This window comes from Pseudophryne corroboree, chromosome 4, assembly GCF_028390025.1.
Source record: "Pseudophryne corroboree isolate aPseCor3 chromosome 4, aPseCor3.hap2, whole genome shotgun sequence".
NCBI classification, from domain to species: Eukaryota; Metazoa; Chordata; class Amphibia; order Anura; family Myobatrachidae; genus Pseudophryne; species Pseudophryne corroboree.
Genome location: NC_086447.1, coordinates 930,919,550 through 930,943,125, shown reverse-complemented (window position 1 = coordinate 930,943,125; position 23,576 = coordinate 930,919,550). Strand labels below are relative to the sequence as shown.

General features: G+C 46.7%; 1 protein-coding gene across 14 annotated transcripts in view; it reads right to left on the bottom strand.

Moving 5' to 3' along the window:
• PROX1 (prospero homeobox 1) overlaps positions 1-23,576 on the bottom strand; it is a 141,432-nt gene that overhangs the window by 34,876 nt on the left and 82,980 nt on the right. For 12 of the 14 annotated variants that reach the window (XM_063919072.1, XM_063919064.1, XM_063919078.1 and 9 more), the window contains one exon: positions 18,031-18,144. The exons of the other annotated variants lie outside the window; for them this stretch is intronic. In XM_063919072.1, the coding sequence (XP_063775142.1) occupies positions 18,031-18,144 (114 nt within the window). The remainder of the gene's footprint in view (positions 1-18,030; positions 18,145-23,576) is intronic. 14 annotated transcript variants of the gene reach the window in all.

The window sequence follows — 23,576 nt, the reverse complement described above, 5'->3', positions numbered from 1 at the left end:
CAATATTTTGAATCTCTAAACTTTATTTAAAATTTGCACACTTTTGTCTGCGCTTCCCATAACACGCAGCGCGTGCGGCCACATACACACGTCTTTACAACGAATATAAAATCTTCTTTAGCACAGGAGTGACATGTAGTTTAGCTAGAATTTGCCTTTAAAGAACAGATGAGACCCCGGCTTGCCAAGCCAAAGCTAATAGAGCCATAGCTTTAAATCATGCAATCTGATATGTAAACCCCCTGCCCTTTGTCATCACAAGCATTCCCTTTCCCTAAGCTCCAGGAAGACGTGTACATTAATCAAAAATCAACAAAGAACACTTATCCGACAGTGCCGTGAGCACATCCAGGCCTCCATCAAGATGACAGCTAAAGTGTGCATTGGGGCTGTAATTACTGCACTGAAACTTGTTTCTATGTTAACAGAGATAATGAAGTGAATGAGAATTGGTGGCAGGGAATCTGAGGAAAACAGGAGCAGGGAGACTGGTGTTTGTCCCAGAAGGCCATCTTGCGACATAATTGGCGTGCAGTTGCAAGGGTCCTTACCGATAATTGACCAGAAAATGATTAAGTCATCATCAAATCGCTTCTGCCTGCGACGGTTCAAACATGTACTTAACCTATCCGAGAATTATATTTTCGCTGTGTGTGTCTGTTCTGTCTCTTCTCAGCCTTGCGGGGAACCTGATTAAAAAGACAACTGAAGGACCCCAGTTATCTGATCTTCTGGTTGCCAATCTCGGTAGAATTTAAACCCATTACGATCTGCTGAACTTGGGAGTCCTTTTTCCGTTTTATCGGAGCGGTAAAAAAAAAAAACCAAACCCACTGTCCAAATTTCCAGACACTGAGATAAGGACGGCAGGGCCCCCATGTTCCCCTTCTTTTAAAAAGAAGAAACAAAACATTACAAAATGATAGCGTACTGTGCACTGGGGAATGAAAATTGCTTTGACATGGAGATTAGGCTCCTGTATTGTTACAAGACATTGTCTCACATGTAGCACTGTAGAGAATAACAAAAAGAAAAAAAGTTTTTTTCCTTTACCAGAATGACCTAACGAGGGCGATTAAAAGCGAGCCAGCACGCCAACATTTAGCAGCAGGCCGTAAGGAGAACTATTTCTTATTTAGCTGTTAAAGCGGGGAATGACAGGGGGTGAGGAACTGCTACAACATGAGCAGAAGTAGGAGGGAAGTGCTACAATTTGGAACAGCTGAAAAGACTAAGGCCCTCATTCCGAGTTGTTCGCTCGTTAGCTGCTTTTAGCAGCATTGCACACGCTAAGCCGCCGCCTACTGGGAGTGAATCTTAGCATAGCAGAATTGCGAACGCAAGATTAGCAGAATTGCGAATAGAAATTTCTTTGCAGTTTCTGAGTAGCTCGAGACTTACTCTGCCACTGCGATCAGTTCAGTCAGTTTCGTTCCTGGTTTGACGTCACAAACACACCCAGCGTTCGCCCAGACACTCCCCCGTTTCTCCAGACACTCCTGCGTTTTTCCCAGAAACGGCTGCGTTTTTTCACACACACCCATAAAACGGCCAGTTTCCGCCCAGAAACACCCACTTCCTGTCAATCACACTCCGATCACCAGAACGAAGAAATTTGTTCGTTAAGCCGTGAGTAAAATACCAAACTTTTTAGCAAATTTACTTGGCGCAGGCGCACTGCGAACGTTGCGCTTGCACAGTTTGCGACTAATCCCACCGATGCGAAGAAAAATAACGAGCGAACAACTTGAATGAGGGCCTTATAACGTGTCTCTGGTGTGTTATAAATCGCTCTTTATCTGGATTTCTTGAGGGTAATAATAAGAATTTACTCACCGGTAATTCTATTTCTCGTAGTCCGTAGTGGATGCTGGGAACTCCGTAAGGACCATGGGGAATAGCGGGCTCCGAAGGAGGCTGGGCACTCTAGAAAGATTTATGACTACCTGGTGTGCACTGGCTCCTCCCACTATAACCCTCCTCCAAGCCTCAGTTAGGACACCGTGCCCGGACGAGCAGACATAATAAGGAAGGATTTAGAATCCCGGGTAAGACTCTTACCAGCCACACCAATCACACCGTACAACTCGTGATACTATATCCAGTTTGACAGTATGAAAACAACTGAGCCTCTCAACAGATGGCTCAACAATAACCCTTTAGTTAACAATAACTATTTACAAGTATTGCAGACAATCCGCACTTGGGATGGGCGCCCAGCATCCACTACGGACTACGAGAAATAGAATTACCGGTGAGTAAATTCTTATTTTCTCTAACGTCCTAGTGGATGCTGGGAACTCCGTAAGGACCATGGGGATTATACCAAAGCTCCCAAACGGGCGGGAGAGTGCGGATGACTCTGTAGCACCGAATGAGAGAACTCCAGGTCCTCCTCAGCCAGAGTATCAAATTTGTAGAATTTTGCAAACGTGTTTGCCCCTGACCAAGTAGCTGCTCAGCAAAGTTGTAAAGCCGAGACCCCTCGGGCAGCCGCCCAAGATGAACCCACCTTCCTTGTGGAATGGGCATTTACAGATTTTGGCTGTGGTATGCCTGCCACAGAATGTGCAAGCTGAATTGTACTACAAATCCAGCGAGCAATAGACTGCTTAGAAGCAGGAGCACCCAGCTTGTTGGGTGCATACAGGATAAACAGCGAGTCAGATTTTCTGACTCCAGCCGTCCTGGAAACATATATTTTCAGGGCCCTGACAACTTGGAGTCCTCCAACTAGCAACTTGGAGTCCTCCAATTCACTAGTAGCCGCCAGCACCACAATAGGCTGGTTCAGGTGAAACGCTGACACCACCTTAGGGAGAAAATGGGGACGAGTCCTCAACTCAGCCCTATCCATATGGAAAATCAGATAAGGGCTTTTATATGATAAAGCCGCCAATTCTGACACTCGCCTGGCTGAAGCCAAGGCTAATAACATGACCACTTTCCACGTGAGATATTTCAGATCCACGGTTTTTAGTGGCTCAAACCAATGTGATTTTAAGAAACTCAACATCACGTTGAGATCCCAAGGTGCCACTGGAGGCACAAACGGGGGCTGAATATGCAGCACTCCTTTTACAAAAGTCTGAACTTCAGGTACTGAAGCTAGTTCTTTTTGAAAGAAAATCGACAGAGCCGAGATCTGTACTTTAATGGAGCCTAGTTTTAGGCCCATATCCACTCCTGCTTGCAGGAAATGCAGAAATCGACCTAGTTGAAACTCCTCTGTTGGGGCCTTATTGGCCTCGCACCATGCAACATATTATCGCCATATGCGGTGATAATGCGTTGCCGTAACATCTTTCCTGGCCTTAATAAGCGTAGGAATGACTTCTTCCGGAATACCCTTTTCCTTTAGGATCCGGTGTTCAACCGCCATGCCGTCAAACGCAGCCGCGGTAAGTCTTGGAACAGACAGGGCCCCTGCTGTATCAGGTCCTGTCTGAGCGGTAGAGGCCACGGGTCCTCTGAGAGCATCTCTTGAAGTTCCGGGTACCACGCTCGTCTTGGCCAATCCGGAACCACGAGAATTGTGTTTACTCCTCGCTTTCTTATTATTCTCAATACCTTTGGAATGAGAGGCAGAGGAGGGAACACATAAACCGACTGGTACACCCACGGTGTCACTAGAGCGTCCACAGCTATCGCCTGAGGGTCCCTTGACCTGGCGCAATATCTTTTTAACTTTTTTGTTGAGACGGGACGCCATCATGTCCACCTGTGGTTTTTCCCAACGATTTACCAGCATCTGGAAGACTTCTGGGTGAAGTCCCCACTCCCCCGGGTGGAGGTCGTGTCTGCTGAGGAAGTCTGCTTCCCAGTTGTCCACTCCCGGAATGAACACTGCTGACAGTGCTAGTACATGATTCTCCGCCCATCGGAGAATTTTTGTGGCTTCTGCCATCGCCATCCTGCTTCTTGTGCCGCCCTGTCGATTTACATGGGCGACTGCCGTGATGTTGTCTGACTGGATCAGCACCGGCTGGTGTAGGAGCAGGGCTTTTGCTCGACTTAGGGCATTGTAGATGGCCCTTAGTTCCAGAATATTTATGTGAAGGGAAGTCTCCTGACTCGACCATAGTCCTTGGAAGTTTCTTCCCTGTATGACTGCCCCCCAGCCTCGAAGGCTGGCATCCGTGGTCACCAGGACCCAGTCCTGTATTCCGAACCTGCGGCCCTCTAGAAGATGGGCACTCTGCAGCCACCACAGAAGAGACACCCTGGTTCTTGGAGACAGGGTTATTAAGCAATGCATCTGAAGATGCGATACGGACCACTGGTCCAACAGGTCCCACTGAAAGATTCTGGCATGGAACCTGCCGAAGGGAATTGCTTCGTAAGAAGCTACCATCTTTCCCAGGACCCGTGTGCAGCGATGCACTGATACCTGTTTTGGTTTCAGGAGGTCTCTGACTAGAGATGACAACTCCCTGGCTTTCTCCTCCGGGAGAAACACTTTCTTCTGGACTATATCCAGAATCATACCCAGGAACAGTAGCCGTGTCGTCGGAACCAGCTGTGACTTTTGGATATTCAGAATCCAGCCGTGCTGGTGCAGCACCTCCTGAGATAGTGCTACTCCCACCAACAACTGTTCCTTGGACCTCGCTTTTATTAGGAGATCGTCTAAGTACGGGATAATTAAAACTCCCTTTCTTCGAAGGAGTATCATCATTTCCGCCATAACCTTGGTAAATACCCTCGGTGCCGTGGACAGTCAAAACGGCAGCGTCTGGAATTGGTAATGGCAATCCTGTACCACAAATCTGAGGTACTCCTGGTGAGGATGGTAAATGGGGACATGCAAGTAAGCATCCTTGATGTCCAGGGATACCATGTAATCCCCCTCGTCCAGGCTTGCAATAACCGCCCTGAGCGATTCCATCTTGAACTTGAATTTCTTTATGTACGTGTTCAAGGATTTCAAATTTAGAATGGGTCTCACCGAACCGTCCGGTTTCGGTACCACAAATAGTGTGGAATAATAACCCCGGCCTTGTTGAAGTAGGGGTACCTTGATTATCACCTGCTGGGAATACAGCTTGTGAATTGCCGCTAGCACCGCCTCCCTGTCTGAGGGAGCAATCGGCAAGGCAGATTTTAGGAACCGGTGGGGTGGGGACGCCTCGAATTCCAGCTTGTACCCCTGAGATACTATTTGCAGGATCCAGGGATCCACCTGTGAGCGAATCCACTGATCGCTGAAATTTTTGAGGCGACCCCCCACCGTACCTGGCTCCGCCTGTGGAGCCCCACCATCATGCGGCGGACTTGGAAGAAGAAGCGGGGGAGGACTTTTGCTCCTGGGAACCTGCTGTTTGTTGCAGCCTTTTTCCCCTACCTCTGCCTCTGGACAGAAAGGACCCGCCTTTTCCACGCCTGTTTTTCTGGGTCCGAAAGGACTGAAACTGATAAAACGGCGCCTTCTTAGGCTGTGAGGGGACATGGGGTAAAAATGCTGACTTCCCAGACGTTGCTGTGGAAACTAGGTCCGAGAGACCATCCCCAAATAATTCCTCACCCTTATATGGTAAGACTTCCATGTGCTTTTTTGAATCTGCATCTCCTGTCCACTGGCGAGTCCATAAGCCTCTCCTAGCAGAAATGGACAATGCACTTACTTTAGATGCCAGTCGGCAGATTTCCCTTTGTGCATCTCTCATATATAAGACTGAGTCTTTTATATGGTCTATGGTTAACAGGATCGTGTCTCTGTCTAATGTGTCAATATTTTCTGACAGTTTATCTGACCACGCAGCGGCAGCACTGCACATCCAAGCTGACGCAATAGCTGGCCTAAGTATAATGCCTGTGTGTGTATATACAGACTTCAGGATCGCCTCCTGCTTTCTATCAGCAGGTTCCTTGAGGGCGGCCGTATCCGGAGACGGTAGTGCCACCTTTTTAGACAAACGTGTGAGCGCTTTATCCACCCTAGGAGGTGTTTCCCAACGTGACCTATCCTCTGGCGGGAAAGGGAACGCCATTAGTACCTTCTTAGGAATTACCAATTTTTTTTATCAGGGAAAGCCCACGCTTCTTCACACACTTCATTTAATTCATCTGATGGGGGAAAAACTACGGGTAGTTTTTTCTCCCCAAACATAATACCCTTTTTAGTGGTACCTGTATTTATATCAGAAATGTGTAACACCTCTTTCATTGCCTCAATCATGCAGTGAATGGCCTTAGTGGGCATCAGGTTAGACTCATCGTCGTCGACACTGGTGTCAGTATCAGTGTCGACATCTGGGTCTGCTTGAGGAAGCGGGCGTTTTAGAGCCCCTGACGACCCATGTGACGCCTGGGCAGGCACGAGCTGAGAAGTCGGCTGTCCCACATTTGGCATGTCGTCGATTTTCTTATATAAGGAGTCTATACGTGCACTCATTACTTTCCATAAGCCCATCCACTCAGGTGTCTGCCCCGCAGGGGGTGACATCCCTTCTAAAGGCATCTGCTCCGCCTCCACATCATTATCCTCATCAAACATGTCGACACAGCCGTACCGACACACCGCACACACACAAGGAATGCTCCGAATGAGGACAGGACCCACAAAAGCCCTTTGGGGGGACAGAGTGAGAGTATGCCAGCACACACCAGAGCGCTATATAATGCAGGGACTAACTGAGTTATGTCCCCTATAGCTGCTTTTTATATTATATATATATATTGCGCCTAAATTTAGTGCCCCCCCTCTCTGTTTTTACCCTGTTCTGAAGTGTAGACTGCAGGGGAGAGCCAGGGAGCTTCCTTCCAGCGGATCTGTGAAGGAGAAATGGCGCCAGTGTGTCTGAGGGAGATAGCTCCGCCCCTTTTCCGCGGCCTATTCTCCCGCTTTTTCCTGGATTCTGGCAGGGGTATTTACCACATATGTAGCCTCTGGGGCTATATATTGTGGTATTTTTGCCAGCCAAGGTGTTTTTATTGCTGCTCAGGGCGCCCCCCCCAAGCGCCCTGCACCCTCAGTGACCGGAGTGTGAAGTGTGCATGAGGAGCAATGGCGCACAGCTGCAGTGCTGTGCGCTACCTTGGTGAAGACTGATGTCTTCTGCCGCCGTTTTTACGGACCTCTTCTTGCTTCTGGCTCTGTAAGGGGGACGGCGGCGCGGCTCCGGGACCGAACACCAAGGACTGGGCCTGCGGTCGATCCCTCTGGAGCTAATGGTGTCCAGTAGCCTAAGAAGCCCAATCCGGCTGCAAGCAGGCGAGTTCGCTTCTTCTCCCCTTAGTCCCTCGCTGCAGTGAGCCTGTTGCCAGCAGGTCTCACTGAAAATAAAAAACCTAAACTATACTTTCTTTCTAAGGGCTCAGGAGAGCCCCTAGTGTGCATCCAACCTCGGCCGGGCACGAAATCTAACTGAGGCTTGGAGGAGGGTCATAGTGGGAGGAGCCAGTGCACACCAGGTAGTCATAAATCTTTCTAGAGTGCCCAGCCTCCTTCGGAGCCCGCTATTCCCCATGGTCCTTACGGAGTTCCCAGCATCCACTAGGACGTTAGAGAAATAAAGGTTGAGACACCAAGTTCTGATGACCTGAGAAAGCCCCATTCTCCTGCAGAAAGCTGCTGGGATAAGATGCGGTATCTTGATTTCTGAGCAGAATGCAACTTTACGGACGCATGGATAAGACAGGTGTGAGGTGGATATGAGCAATTAAGAAGGCGGAACGCGGATGAAAGGAGCGAGCTAGAGATGGCGAAGGAAAGATCAATATCATGAGAATGACCAATAAGAGAAGAGGATTAGTAGAACTTAGTCTCAAGTTTGAGTCGTTATGGGGAAGTGTTTGTTCTTCAGAGTCCAGTACGGGTATCAGACTTTGAAGGGTCAAATAACCCTTTTGTAAATTAGTATTTGCATGCTTTAAAATAGAAGGAAGTCAGGGTAATGCTGTTACAAATGGAGAATGTTAAAAAGGTCATTTTGATGATCCTTGTGTATTCAGGCTCACTGAGTCTCTAGGGGAGCCTTGCACAGCAGTCAGGTCTCACAGGTGAGACCTGACTGCTGTGCAAGGCTCTCCTAGAGACACAGTGATCCCGAATAAATTCAGTAGCTCTATTCACTGGAAGGAGCTCGTTATGTAAAGGGACATATATACATGGATGTTACACTGTTTCAAAAGAAAAGTTAGTAGCTTTATGCAGCAGTCTGTAGATACATACAACCACGACTACATATGACAGCCATTGATACTGATTGCTTTCGCAGTGCAATGTCACAAAAGTATATTAATATGGGAAAAGCCTTACAGGGTCCGATGTGCAGTACCAGGGACCAATGGGGAATCTCCCAGTTTTGGGAGAAAATGCACAGACAGATAAGGGTTATTGAAGGATATCATTAGGGCAAAACTAATTTCAATGATCACGTCTGGTCCTGAGTTAGTCTTTTCTTGACTAAACACACACACAATAATAAGTGACCAAGTAGATGAAGAACAAACACGAAGACCTCTCGTTCCACTACGCTGCACACAGTATCAGCTTATTAGTGGTAAACACGGCTACCTACTGTTTTGCAGCACAGTGAAAAGCGACAAAACAATCCCAGCGCTAACATCTACAGGATAACAAGAGGATCTGTACCTTATGGGGTATTTATTCCAACAATAAACACAGGTAAACAATGAACACTAGTTTAGGATAAGGAATACCCGGAAATATTAATAAATATCTGTGTAAACATTATACAAATAGGGATACCATCTTTTAAAGTTTGTGAAAACTGTTATCTACAAACAATGGGGGCTATTCTGATGAGGTTGGAGTTGCAGTTCATACAGCGAAGAACAGATTACCAGTACTTTGCCCGTGCGTACGTGCACAGTCAAGTCCTGCGCCAATGGATGCACTACGGCATCCGTCAGTGAGTGACAGTTTGATGCTGTTTGAGGGCTGCGACGTCATCCGTTTCTCCAAACGGAGAGTCGTCACCGTTTAGGGGAAGGGAAGAGGCCACGGATCTCTGCGGCTGCAGGGAGATTTCCTGGCCCCTGCGCTGGGGAGCCGGAAGAAGGAAGCCGGCCAGCATCTGAGCATCCTGTGGCCCTAAATCCCGGGATTCTGCCGATCCCTATCCCGGGATTGGCCACCATATGTGATACAGGGAATAACCAAATTATTAATCAGTGCGTTACGGAGCTGATTCAGTTAAACAGGAGTAGTCCGGAAACGCTTAACGCGGGTTAAAACCCACATCTGCAACTTTTGCTATTCATTTAGAAATCCATGTCAAGTTAACATGGCTCTCGAAGGGAATTCAAGCGGATTTAGGACCTCATTCAGCACGGATCGCAAAACTTGCTAAAAAAGCAGTTTCTGCGATCAAATAGTTGCTGCCCAGAAATAAAGAAAAAACGCCCATTGCAGAAATTGCATAACCATAGGCAAATATCGGAACATCGAAGAGTTTTTCCATCTGCGCCAGGTAAGGTTGTCCACAATTCTGCATACGCAAGAGGCTGGAAGTGGTCATCGCTGACGTCACAGAGACACACCCAAAAAACGCCTTGCCATGCCTGCGTTTTTACAAACACACCCACAAAACACTTCCTCCGCTAAACGCTGGCTTCCTGTCAAACAAAATTCTAATTTGTTGAAGCACAAAGCGGTCGCAGAAATAACCGCAAAACGCAGGTGCGTTCAATAGTCGGCCTGATTGCATTTTCTCAATTTTAATATCCATGGTGAATACGGGCCTTAGCTTTGCAGCTCCAGACTGTGTAAAAAGTAGGGAAAAATCCTTATTTCAAGTAAAAAATGCCAGGACACAGTGCAGTACCCCTAGGACACCGCCCTCCCAATGTGTAATAACGTGCCAATTTCCAGGTGTCTTCCTCTGCGAAGCAGAAATATGGGTGTTATTATGTGGGACTCGGGTGCTGTATTAATGGGAACTTGCAGATGGGATTTGCAAGTGGATTTTTTCCAACTTTTTACAAACTTGTATATACACTTAAAAATGACTCCAAATGCGCTATAATGTTCTCTAGATCAGGGGTATTCAACACGCAGTGGAACCACACATCCCAGTACACCCTGACACAGTTTTAGCATGCCCTCATAGCAAAACTGTGGCAGTGCATGCTGGGATGTTCAGTTCGACAACTGCTGGAGGTCCGTATTTTAATACTTTAATTTGCTGAAACACACTTGCTGGTTATCATTTTTACATCATTTTTAAAAGTTGCGAAACCCAACCATGTATCAGCCTCCAATACTTTCCTAATGGCCACTGAGAGCCTCCAACAAGAGAATTTACCAAGGGTTCCCCATGTAACGCGATATCTGTGTGTTTTATAAATGTTGGACGCAGTTATAGAGACAATGGCCCTCATTCCGAGTTGTTCGCTCGCTAGCTGCTTTTAGCAGCATTGCACACGCTAAGCCGCCGCCTACTGGGAGTGAATCTTAGCTTAGCAAAATTGCGAACGAAAGATTCTCAAAATTGCGAATAGAAATTTCTGTGCAGTTTCTGAGTAGCTCGAGACTTACTCTTCCAGTGCGATCAGTTCAGTGCTTGTCGTTCCTGGTTTGACGTCACAAACACACCCAGCGTTCGCCCAGACACTCCCCCGTTTCTTCAGCCACTCCCGCGTTTTTCCCAGAAACGGCAGCGTTTTTTCACACACTCCCATAAAACGTCCAGTTTCCGCCCAGAAACACCCACTTCCTGTCAATCACACTCCGATCACCAGAACGAAGAAAAAACCTCGTAATGCCGTGAGTAAAATACCAAACTTCTTAGCAAATTTACTTGGCGCAGTCGCAGTGCGAACATTGCGCATGCGCAATTAGCGGAAAATCGCTGCGATGCGAAGAAAATTACCGAGCGAACAACTCGGAATGACCACCAATATTTGACACATCTGAATGTAAAACGCTAGCTGTCACCACCTTCTCTGTGGTTCTTGCATCCATCTTACTGGGCTACGGGGCCTGTATTATAACAGAAAATAAATGATGACATGATCAATTTTTTATACTTAAATAACAAAACAATGCGACGTTCTGCCAGTGGCTGTGTGTCGCTGTACTTGCTGCACAAGTGTAAATAATAGAGCATCTTTCTTTCATTTTCCTAACTGTTTGTTATTCTCTTTTGTCTTCTAGAGAAAGAGGGAAAGAAGGATCAATTGTTCTAAAGAGACAGGCGAAGACATCTGTAGTGCGCTAATGCGCTAGTGTTAAAATGAATCACAATTAAAAAGAGCCTGTGTTTCCACCCTGAAGAGTCACTGTGAGCGAGTCTTTCCCACGGCATAAGGCACCCTCAATGTAAGGAAAACTTCCTAATTATTCACAACAAATCAGCACGTAGGATAGATTTGTATTTTTTTTAGAAAGGAGATGTTAACACTCTGGATTAAATGTTGCAACATTCTCTTTCCTTATCTTCTCTAGTTCCTACTTTCTGGTTTCCTGTCTGTGCTTCTCATCAAAGCCTTTCTATAATTGGATGCAGTTGGGTTTTGTTCTAGGCACAGGTTACAACTGTTCCCACAGAGCAGTTTCACTCACAAAGGCAATGCTAATAAACGATTCTGCCCAGATGATATAAAGGCCATGGTGCAAATTGCAAATTTGAGCTCACCAGATAATGCAATGTATTTAGTGAAGTACATTAGTAGTATAGGATAAGCAAACCAATTCAAGATGAAGATAGAACAAATAACCTTAATTTTACTGAACATTGGTGGTCATTCCGAGTTGTTCGCTCGCTGACGTTTTTCGCAGCGCAGCGATCAAGTAAAAAAAACGGCATTTATGCGCATGGTACGCAGTGCGCATGCGCTAAGTACTTTCACACAAAAGTTTGCAGTTTTACAGAGGCTCGAGCGACGTTTTTCCGAGTTGTTCACTCGAGTGTTCGTAGTATGATTGACAGGAAGTGGGTGTTTCTGTGCGGCAACTCTGCGTTTTCAGGGAGTGTGCTAAAAAACGCAGGCGTGCCAGGCAAAAACGCAGGAGTGGCTGGGCGAACGCAGGGCGTGTTTGTGACGTCAAAGCAGGAACTAAACGGACTGAGGTGATCGCAATCTAGGAGTAGGTCTGGAGCTACTCAGAAACTGCAGGGATTAATTTAATAGCAGAACTGCTAACCTTTCGTTCGCTATTCTGCTAAGCTAAGATACACTCCCAGAGGGTGGCGGCCTAGCGTTTGCAATGCTGCTAAAAGCAGCTAGCGAGCGAACAACTCGGAATGAGGGCCATAGTTTTATTTTAGTGTATGTTTTATTTTAGAGTACGCTTTATGTAGGTTTTGTTTTTGATAACGTTTAAAAAAAGATATTTTGGAACAACCGAATTTGCGAAGGCAAAGCACAATGTCTTGTACAAAAATGTACACAGAACTGGCAAAACGCCTTCGCTCAGGGTTAAAAGCTGTTTGGGGCAGTATCCTGAGTTAAGAAAAAGTGCGGCATTCAGAATGAACCTTGATTACTGCAAAAAGGAAGCTGTAACTTGCCCTCTAATGGGGTCAGAGCAACAGTGTATATTACATTTCAGTGGGGATATAATGTATCTGGCAGCACACTAGCTGCCTGTCATGTACAGGATACAGTTCGTAACCTACAAATCAGTCAGCAATGTTGCACCTTCTTACACAGCCCCCCGCTCCCCTGTGACTCCTATCACGTTTTCCCTCTTCCCGGTGCTCTCCTCCTCATACCACCAGGCTCTGACGGGCACTGTAACGGACTAAACTTACTGAAGTGGCGTTTTGCAAAGCTGCTTTGGTAAAGCAACTACATGGCCGCTGGACTTAAAGGGGTGATAATGTTAAATAGAAAATACACTGAAGACGCAGCGGCTTTGAAAAGCACTAGTTTGTACATATAGCACCAAGTCTCTAAACACCATAAAAACTCATCTATTCAATATATATGGGACTCATAATGGGAAAATTGGGATTTTACAAGACATCATATGGTTACCGCTGGCAATTTGCCATTTCTTGTCACGCTTTACACGGGGAAGCAGAGGAAACCAAAGCGGAGGAAGCCAATGATATATATTTATATATATATTTTTGTTTCGAATATTACATATCAATACTTTTTTTTTGTGGGGGTTTGGAATGAGGAGCCAAGTCCAGGGTTCCTGAGCACGGTGCTTGTACTGTATAGACTGGGCCATGCATGCATATATGACTGACGGTACGGTAAATTCACCTCTGCCAGCCAGTATTGCGGGGTGGGGGAGAAAGGAGGCAGTAGGGGCAAGACAAGTATCACTCAGTGGCCCGGTGACATTTTAATAGGAAATCTTTGTTCTCGTGTCTTCCTAAAGATGTCTAATAACCTGATCTTGTAATAATAACCAGCTTCACTCACAAGGCATATTTCCCAATTACCAACTAATATCTGCGTTACACTCAGTGTATCACCCTACTGCCCCCTCCCCTCTATGATCTGTTTTCCTACAGATTGTAAGCTCTTCTGATCAGCACTCTCATTCATGCAGTGTCTCTCATCTTATCCTGGTCAGTGCTGAGCGAGATGCCATCACGTTATAGATGAATAATAATATCTGTAATCACTGTAATAATATTTGTGTGTCGTATTTAGGCTTTGTACTGCAAGTGAAGTCAGCAATCCACCTGAGTGACGGCTAAGTATTAGGGAACTTTATACAAATTGTCACATATATTAAGAAACGGGCGTCGCTGAGTACAGATACTTTCCAGCAATCAGATTATCTACGGATGGAAAACAAACACAAGGAAACGTTCCCTGCCGTAGAGTAACTGGATGTGAGCTACACTATGGCGCTGTTACATATCTGCCCTCAGTGTAGAATTTACCCCAACTTCTTCCAATGATTAATGATAAATAAGGGACCTACACTGTCACAGGAAAAGCCTAATTTTATAGCATTTGTTATATGAGTCACTATTAAGCGCCTTGAGTCCTGTTGGAGAAAGAGTGCTACATACTGTAAATAAAATTATTATTATTACTACTATATAAAGTCCTTGTCCAAGCAGGGTGCAAGGCTGCAGAGTGCGGAGAACGTTTAGGAGATGCTGACATAGGATGAAGGGAGCCTTTATTCCTGGCCCCTCTGTGCCTTTCTATCAGGATTTAACGAGGCTGAAGTCAGCTATTGTCACTGGGGCGCTACAGAGGGAGTCACAGGGGGAAAACGAGACTTGTCACAATGTGTACAAACACCCACTTTCCCGTTGTAGTGCATTATAAGCTGTCCGCATGCTGTGCATCCTTGTTTATTAGCAATACACGTATTCAGTTGTTGTTTCTGTTGCAATTGTGTTGAGTGTGCCTGTAGCTTTGTGTCAGGGGGATGTAATGAAGCACTTAAGGCACGTGCAGCACTATCTGATTTTATACCAGCAGGAGTATAAACATGGTAATGGCTATAACTAGAGGACCACTTTCACACGCTGAGTGACAACGCAAGGTTCACGCTATGGCTTCTTTATCACATGTTCTTCCTGGAGGTTACCACAGCACGAGGGCAGAACTGCAAGACCGCTGCAGAACACTTGTTACCCTCCCCCCCCCCGTCATGTATCATACCATGGTTACAATGCGACAAAGAACATGCTTTCACATGTAGGGGGGACTTGGCCTAGATCAATGTGGCTTTGTAGGAAAGTAGGAATGGCTCTATTTTCCTACAGCGCCCCCTGCCTGCGTGGGGGTTAGGCTCCATTATAACTTCACGTGTAGGCCTCATTAGGAATCGTTAGAGCCCCCTCCCCACATTTTATATCACATTGCAATGGCAGCAACAAGCATAACCTAATGTGGAAAATATTCATCCATCACAGCATATGGTGCCAGTGTGAATACTTATAAAACACACATTTGTATACTCATAGGGCGGTGTTTACCACGGTAAATGACTCACCCAGGGCTATACTATTAGCTCTGTTCGGTCATTTTGTTTCTCCTGCCTGAGGTGAAATTCCCGATAACTATGCACTATCTCTGCGATCACTGCAGTGAAAACACCTAGGTCCGAGGATTTTCAGATCTTATGTATTTTTGTGCAAAAACTGGTAATTTTTTACACAGAAAAACTGGGCTATAATTAGATGACCATTGGCAAAAATCAAGATAAAAGGCCATTTTTTCTGTGCAAAAAAATCACAGCATCTAATAGGATACCCCCAAATCTGCACACACATTAAGACAAGAAGAATTCTATGTAATAAAAGGCTATCGCTGCTCCTCACCTCTATGGGGGGAATTCAACTGTTTTGTGCGCTGACGTTACTGTTATGTTGTTCCGTCATTTTAATGGGTTGGCAACTAGTAGATCTATTTTTAAAAGAGCCTATAATCTCCTTATGAAATACTTAATTTATTAATTGGTAGTAGTTTTTTTTTTTTTAAATGATGCCTATTGCTCCAATGGCACAGTATGCAAATGAGAGGGAGGAGATTCATCTAATGACCTTCTTATAATAGAAATATGGGTCTGGCATTAGGTCTTAAGTAGAGTACAGCAAAGTGTTTCATGCAACTGTTTTGCTGTCCTACAGTATAATAGACAAGTGCGTTATAATTGTGTAACGTGGGATTATACACGCCGTAATCTATTCTCTCTATAGGGCTGTCGAGGTTATTTATGAAAACTGGTGCAAAAGAAGCGTTACCAATAGTAACCGAGTCTTACTGGCATGTTCTGCTGCAGTTTAATGACAGCAAATTTCTGATTGGGTGTTACAGGCTGTAACATCACCTTTTTAGTTGCGCCACTTTCCATCAATGCCTATTTCTTAAAATGTGCTTACAATTTCTATGTAATGTATTTATGTTATAGCAAATTTATTTGCGCCCTAATAAATTCAGAACTCAGATATTGTAATATTTCTTTCAAAGGTTCTGAGCAGAAGACGTAAGATGTAATGGGAATCCCATCAATAAAAATGACCTTGCAAATGAGTATTACCCCACCTTACCCTCAGATATGTTTTCAATACAATTTTGCAATTTGAAAATAATTTATACCTCGTTATTTTAAGAGCAATATCATAAATATCTTCTGTATAACTGAATGCGATGCATTATAAGTTATGTCTATTTGTATATCTGTAACGTTGTGAACCTGTCTATTACTGTCCTGTTTGATCTTCCCTGTGCTATAGTGTGTCTATTTGCTGTGTGTTCCATCCACTACGTGCGACACTATGGAACCTTTGTGGCGTCATAATAAAAGACAATGATACTGTTGCATTAAGCATGTTTTACCTACAAATAGCAAAGCGGTTGGGCTAGTGCTTACAAGAACACAATCTGTGTCACTTATATTTAATTTGTCTAAACCCCTTCCTGACATACTGTACAGGAGACTCCACTGCGACGACACTAAGAACAAACAAGATACAAAGCAACGCTTTACACCCAGGATAAAGCAAAGCATTAGATTAATACGCTGTATTCCGCATGTAGTTCGGCAATCTTTTTTTAAACTATTTAAACTTTTGTTCACTTATGAATATAGTAACGCGCAGACCAAATACAAATACTGTGTTATGTCCTAGGCTGTGCAGGTAGGCACATTTGCAGGTGCAGGCGCCTCAGGTGTGTGCAGCAGGTTAAGGGTGGAGGGAGGGAGGTCGGACGGCAAAGTACCGGAGTTTTGGTGACACCTGCAGTATGTAGTGTCCTAGCTCCGAGAACTCATTGAAAATATTGCAGCAGTCAGAGGGGAATGGGAGGAGTTGTGTGGACAGTGGGTGTTCCCTTCCGAGTGATGTTTAGTGATGGCAATCATACATTACCAGGAAAGTCCAGGAACAGAGCATTTTCTCCCTCATGGAGAGGGGCAGGTAGGCAAGTATGATTTGTATTGCACTTCCAGTTACACTTGTGCGAATAAGCCACATTTCGAGATATACTCTGACTGATGCAGTACACAAGTAATATGTTTAGGATTAATACTGTACTATCCCTTTAACCCGGAACACACATGAATTACACTTGTTCTTTGGTTGATTAAAACCATCTGCCCCCCCTGCAGTGCACATGGTTTTGCCCAACTGCTAACAAATTTGCTGCTGCAATCAACTCTGAATTAGGCCCTATGGGGGTCATTCCGAGTTGATCGTAGCTACGATCAGGCACTCAGACATGCAGGGGGATACCCAGCACAGGGCTAGTCCGCCCCACATGTCAGTAACACCCCCTCCCGCAGAAATGCAAAAGCATCGCACAGCGGCAATGTCGCTGCATCGCTCAACGTCACACAGCCGCCCCGCCCCCCCCCCCCCCATTGGTCCGGCCACGCCTGCGCTAGCCGGACCGCGCCCCCTAAACGGCAGCTTAATGCCGCCATCAGGCCCCCTCCCGCCCAGCGACAGCCTCTGCCTGTCAATCAGGCAGAGGCGATCGCTAGACAACGACGGCCTTCGGCCGTCTGGCATGCGCCGGTGCAGTTCCGACCCGATCGCCGTGCGGCGATAAACTGCAGCAAGCGATCGGGTCGGAATGAACCCCTATGTTCCCTCATGATTCATTTAAGATGTGAATGAAGCTGAAGTGAGCTGTGTTGTAGCAGAAAACTGGAAATGACAGGGGAAGCATTCGCTAATTCAAGAGTGACCTTTTTTTTTTTGCAGTTCCTAAAGACGCCTTACGGATAGCAAATGGGTGTTTAAACAAAAACGCACAGAGTTTATATATTATGCATCTATGATGGATTGAAATAAATTTCAAAATGTATGGATCTTAAAAGTCAGGTGAACCCCCAAAAGAGCACGCACACTAACTGTGTAAGTGTTCAGTGTGGACGGGTTGTGGAAAGCCACAGTCAGCACCGTACACTGACCTTTCCACAGGGATCCCTTATGGATACAGTGGCGGATTTAGCGGGGGGCGATGAGGGCGATCGCCCCCTGTAACATATGGGCACATTCACATCTACTTGCTGATTCTTCAGCACTGCCAGCTCGCAGCCCGCGTTCCGCCGCTACTGTGCTCACGGAAGGACTAGGTGTTGTGACATTAGGTGCCGGGGGTCAGCGGCACACAGCTGTCGCCACGTACCTGGAGCTGCCCCAGCCCAAATGACGGAGTCGCTGTACAGGTAGTTTCGGTTTTTGTGTGTCTAACAGCGGTGGGTCTCTCCGCCGCATCCCGGCTCCTCTTCCCCGAATACCCCTATGTTGCCGTCCAGCAACCGGAGAGAATGTAGTATATGGAAAAAGAAGGAGAAATAGCGCTTTGGGTCTTGGGATGTAAAATATAATTTAAAGGTAGTTGTATTTAAAAAACATAAGATTATTTAATTGGCAAATACAAAACAGACATAGATGTGTAAAATAATAGTATACAGGTTGAGTATCCCTTATCCAAAATGCTTGGGACCAGAGTTATTTTGGATATGGGATTTTTCCGTATTTTGGAATAATTGCATACCATAATGAGATATCATGGTGATGGGACCTAAGTCTAAGCACAGAATGCATTTATGTCACATATACACCTTATACACACAGCCTGAAGGTCATTTTAGCCAATATTATTTATAACTTTGTGCATTAAACAAAGTGTGTGTACATTCACACAATTCATTAATGTTTCATATACACCTTATATACACAGCCTGAAGGTCATTTAATACAATATTTTTAATAACTGTGTGTATTAAACAAAGTTTGTGTACATTGAGCCATCAAATAACAAAAGTTTCATTATTTCACTCTCACTCAAAAAGTCCGTATTTCGGAATATTCCGTATTTCGGATATTTGGATATGGGATACTCGACCTGTACTATATTGGCAAGCTCTGAAAAGACCAGTCTGACAGATTCCAATGGGTGTAGAGAGTTTAGCCCATAAGATTATATAGACTCAATTATTTCAGGATGCAAGATTAGCAATAGGTATATGCCCGCTGTAATGCCCAGCAAATGGAGATGACATTACCCAGTCTGAAATGTGCAATCTGTAAGTTCCTGCTTTCGACAGACTGAATGCGGAATGTCACCAGTTGCTTGTTGGATTTCATTGCCAAAATGGCTACCATTATTGCATGAAGGCTGCATATGGATAGTGTAATGGTTTGGTTCCTACCACAGCCCTAACTGTGTGGAGTTTGTATATTCTCCCTGAGCTTGCGTGGCTTCCCTCTGGATGCTCCGGTTTACTCAAACAATCCAAAAATATGTTGGTAGGTTAATTGGGTCCCACCAAATGCAGTTGGTTGGAGTTGGCTACTGTTATGGGGCTATTACTGAAATGTGCAGGCCATTATGGTGTGTAGGCAGTGGCGTCGGAACGGGGTGGGCAAAGGGGGCAGCATGCTCCCCCCCAAACATGTACCTCTGGCTCCCCGCTGAGAGACTCCTACTTTAAACCTGCCGGCACCGCCGCTGTATGCTATATCCTGTCCAGTCCTAGCCGGTTCTTCACTAATGCACCACTGGGAGGAGGCGGGGATGTCCCAGCATGGCCACGCCTCCTCCCAGTAATGCATCCCTGAAGAGTGAATTGAACTGAAGAGCCAGCCAGGACACGGGATGGGGCAGCACGCTGCGGTGCCGGCGGCAGCCTTTTTAATGTAGGAGCCTCTGCGGGGATCGATCCAAAGGTAAGCACTCCCCGCACTTGGGGGGGAGGGAGTGGGGATGGAGAATCGAGGGCGGGAGTGCCAAAATTAATTTTTTACTATGCCCCCCCCCCCCAACCACAAACCATTCCGGCGCCCCTGTGTGTAGGCACAGTGGGGGTCATTCCGAGTTGTTCACTCGTTGCCGATTTTCGCAACGGAGCGATTAAGGCAAAAATGCGCATGCGCATGGTACGCAGTGCGCGTACGCTAAGTATTTTAGCACAAAACTTAGTAGATTTACTCACGTCCGAACAAAGAATTTTCATCGTTGAAGTGATCGGAGTGTGATTGACAGGAAGTGGGTGTTTCTGGGCGGAAACTGACCGTTTTCTGGGAGTGTGCGGAAAAACGCAGGCGTGGCAGGATAAAACGCGGGAGTGTCTGGCCGAACGCAGGGTGTGTTTGTGACGTCAAACCAATAACGAAACGGCCTGAGCTGATCGCAATCTGTGATTAGGTCTGGAGCTACTCAGAAACTGCTAAGAATTTTCTATTCACAATTCTGCTAATCTTTCGTTCGCAATTCTGCTAAGCTAAGGTACACTCCCAGAGGGCGGCGGCCTAGCGTGTGCAATGCTGCTAAAATCTGCTAGCGAGCGAACAACTCGGAATGACCCCCAGTATGCAGTTACTGTAATGCATGTGATGAGAGTTTTAATGTAATGTGTGTAGAGGAAGTTATTAATGTCATGTGGTCCTATAGTCACTACATTGTAGATACAAGGGGGGGATGTAAGAGGATGAGCTGCCTCATGGAGCCACAGGGGAGATGGGGCACAATCTTCACGATGGGGTCCTAATAAGGCAGAAAAGAGGGATAATTGAAAAGAAGGGGAAATAAAATGGATAGAAGACGCAAAAAGATAATGAATAGAGATAGGAATGAATACACAAAGCTATGATTTGAGTTCACTACCTTAAAATGGGAGGAGCCATGACTGAAAGCGGGAGGAGGAAAATTAGAGAGGGGAGGAGTCAGGATTGATTTTTAAACCTCCCACCCCCAAATGAAAAGTCTAGATCCGCCCCTGACAGGGCTCTGGGTAAAGTCTGAGTCGTCTCCTTCTGCCTAGAGAAGGAACATTCTGCAAAGATGAACATTTGGTTTGCTCCAAAATACCTGCAAAAGAATGAGCCGTGCAATCTGCTTGCATAAGCAACACGTGTGAGTACTCACTGGCAGGCTTGTGCTTATAATATACATTAGACAGACGCAGACAGACTTACGAAGTCACCGCGCTGTTTTTGCGTCTCCCCTAATGATTAAGCCTGCGCGCGGAGCACAAATGACGACGTGTTTGTTTCTTTTTAAAGCTTTGCTGTAACATAAAATTACTAATTACAACTGACAAAAAAAGGACAGGTGGCCATGTGCCTATCATATCTGCTGAGCTATATACAAACTTAATAAAGCTTTTAAAGCAGACATCTGCTTTAAGTTAAAAGTGCCTTTTATAATGTTATCACAGCATCCATGTCAGGCTTGTGCGGCCCGGCCTCGTGTAAATAAATTGATGAGGCCCGTGGCGAGGGATGGGTGCGAGGACGGATGGTGATTCTCTTAGTTAGGATGTGAAAGAAAACTGCAGCTAATGTCTGCGAGATGGGGCTGACCTGCGGTTACTCTGATTACCACAACTAGGTCTGCAAATAAGGAAAGTCACATTACTTGTTGTTACTGCGAGTCAGCCGTAGCATAAACACAGCATAAATCCCAGTTACAGGAGAGACAGACTTGCTGCACTGAAGAAAGTTTATGAAATGCAGCCACGCTCATGAGTTCTAGACCTTTCCTGCATGCAGCAGTTTACAGTGCATGCATCTAGGGATTAGCCAATACAGGTTATATAAATCAGGGATGGGCAAACGGTGACCCTGGGCCTGCCAGTGGTCCAACCGAGCCTTTATGCGCATCTTTGTCCCTTTTCCCTTCTTTATGCTGCATCGAGGGTCCCAGCTATCAGAGAATACCAGAGTGTGTGACCACAGCAGCCGGCTTTTGTGGGATATGGGGTAAATGTTAGAATGCCGGCGCCAACATCCCGACAGCCAGGGTCCCAAATGTAAGTATTCCGGGGAATTAAAGGTTAGGCTACAGGAGGAAGGGTTAGGTTTCGGCTGCAGGAAGGGAGGGTTAGGGGGTTCAGTATGGTATGCCGGCGGTCGGGCTCCCGGCGACCAGCATACCGGCGCCAGGAGCCCGACCGCCGGCTTACCGACAGTGTGGCGAGCGCAAATGAACCCCTTGCAGGCTCGCTGCGCTCGCCACGCTACAGGCACAGGGACCCCCACGAGGGAGAATAAGTGTCGGTATGCCGGCTGTGGGGATTCCGGCACCGGGATCCCGTCAGTCGGCATACTAAAGACCACCCAGGGTTAGGGTCAGGCTGCAGGCAGGAGAGGTAGGGTTAGGCTGCTGGAGGGAGGGTTAGGGAGAGGATTAGGGTTAGGGGAGGATTATGGTTGGGCTGCGGGGAGGGAGGGTAAGGGTCAGGCTGCGGGCAGGGGAGGTTAGGGTTTGGCTGCGGGGAGGGAGGGTTAGGTTTGCTGCGGGGAGGGAGGGTTAGGGAGAGGATTAGGGTTAGGATTATGGTTGGGCTGCGGGGAGGGAGGGTAAGGGTCAGGCTGCGGGCAGGGGAGGTTAGGGGTGGGCTGTGGGCAGGGGAGGTTAGGGGTGGGCTGCAGGAAGGGAGGGTTAGGTTTGCTGCGGGGAGGGAGGGTTAGGTTTGCTGCGGGGAGGGAGGGTTAGGTTTGCTGCGGGGAGGGAGGGTTAGTTTTGCTGCGGGGAGGGAGGGTTAGGGAGAGGATTAGGGTTGGGCTGCGGGGAGGGAGGGTTAGGTTTTATGCAGGGAGGGAGGGCTAGGTTTGATGCGGGGAGGGAGGGTTAGGTTTGATGCGGGGAGGGAGGGTTAGGATAAGGCTGCATGCAGGGGAGGTTAGGGTTGGGCTGCGGGGAGGGAGGGTTAGGTTTGATGCGGGGAGGGAGGGTTAGGGAGAGGATTAGGGTTAGGATTATGGTTGGGCTGCGGGGAGGGAGGGTTAGGTTTGATGTGGGGAGGGAGGGTTAGGGAGAGGATTAGGGTTAGGATTATGGTTGGGCTGCGGGGAGGGAGGGTTAGGTTTGATGTGGGGAGGGAGGGTTAGGGAGAGGATTAGGGTTAGGATTATGGTTGGGCTGCGGGGAGGGAGGGTTAGGTTTGATGTGGGGAGGGAGGGTTAGGGAGAGGATTAGGGTTAGGATTATGGTTGGGCTGCGGGGAGGGAGGGTTAGGTTTGATGCGGGGAGGGTTAGGTTTGATGCGGGGAGGGAGGGTTAGGATAAGGCTGCATGCAGGGGAGGTTAGGATTGGGCTGCGGGGAGGGAGGGTTAGGGTTGGGCTGCGGGGAGGGAGGGTTAGGTTTGATGCGGGGAGGGAGGGTTAGGTTTGATGCGGGGAGGGAGGGTTAGGTTTGATGCGGGGAGGGAGAGTTAGGGAGAGGATTAGGGTTGGGGGAGGATTAGGGATAGCTGCCGCCTGTGCCCCTGTTGGAATTTCAAATAGTTGGGATGCCGGTGTCAGTATTCTGAGCGCTGGCATCCTGACTGACGGTATATCGTACCTAACCCGTTTTGCACAGCACTGCTAGAGATAAGACTTTTAAAAAATATATAAATTTAAACAACGTTCAGGAGTAGAAAATGAAACATGCGCCATTTCTCACTCCACGAATAAACAAAACTCACAGGGCGATATTCAATTGTTATATCGCGCCCGATCTGCCATCTGAAGGGAGGAGAGATCAAGGGGCGATATTCAACTGATTCCCGTTATCGTGCATATCTTGTCCATAGCAGTCGGGTTTAGCCACGTAAAAAGCCGCAAAACCCGACTAAACTAATTTATACAGCAATTGTAAAAAGTCCCATTTGGGAGCCAAAGCGGGTCACTTTACGCGCATTTAAGCTCGCTACCCTCTGCGAGCTGAAATTATGTTATC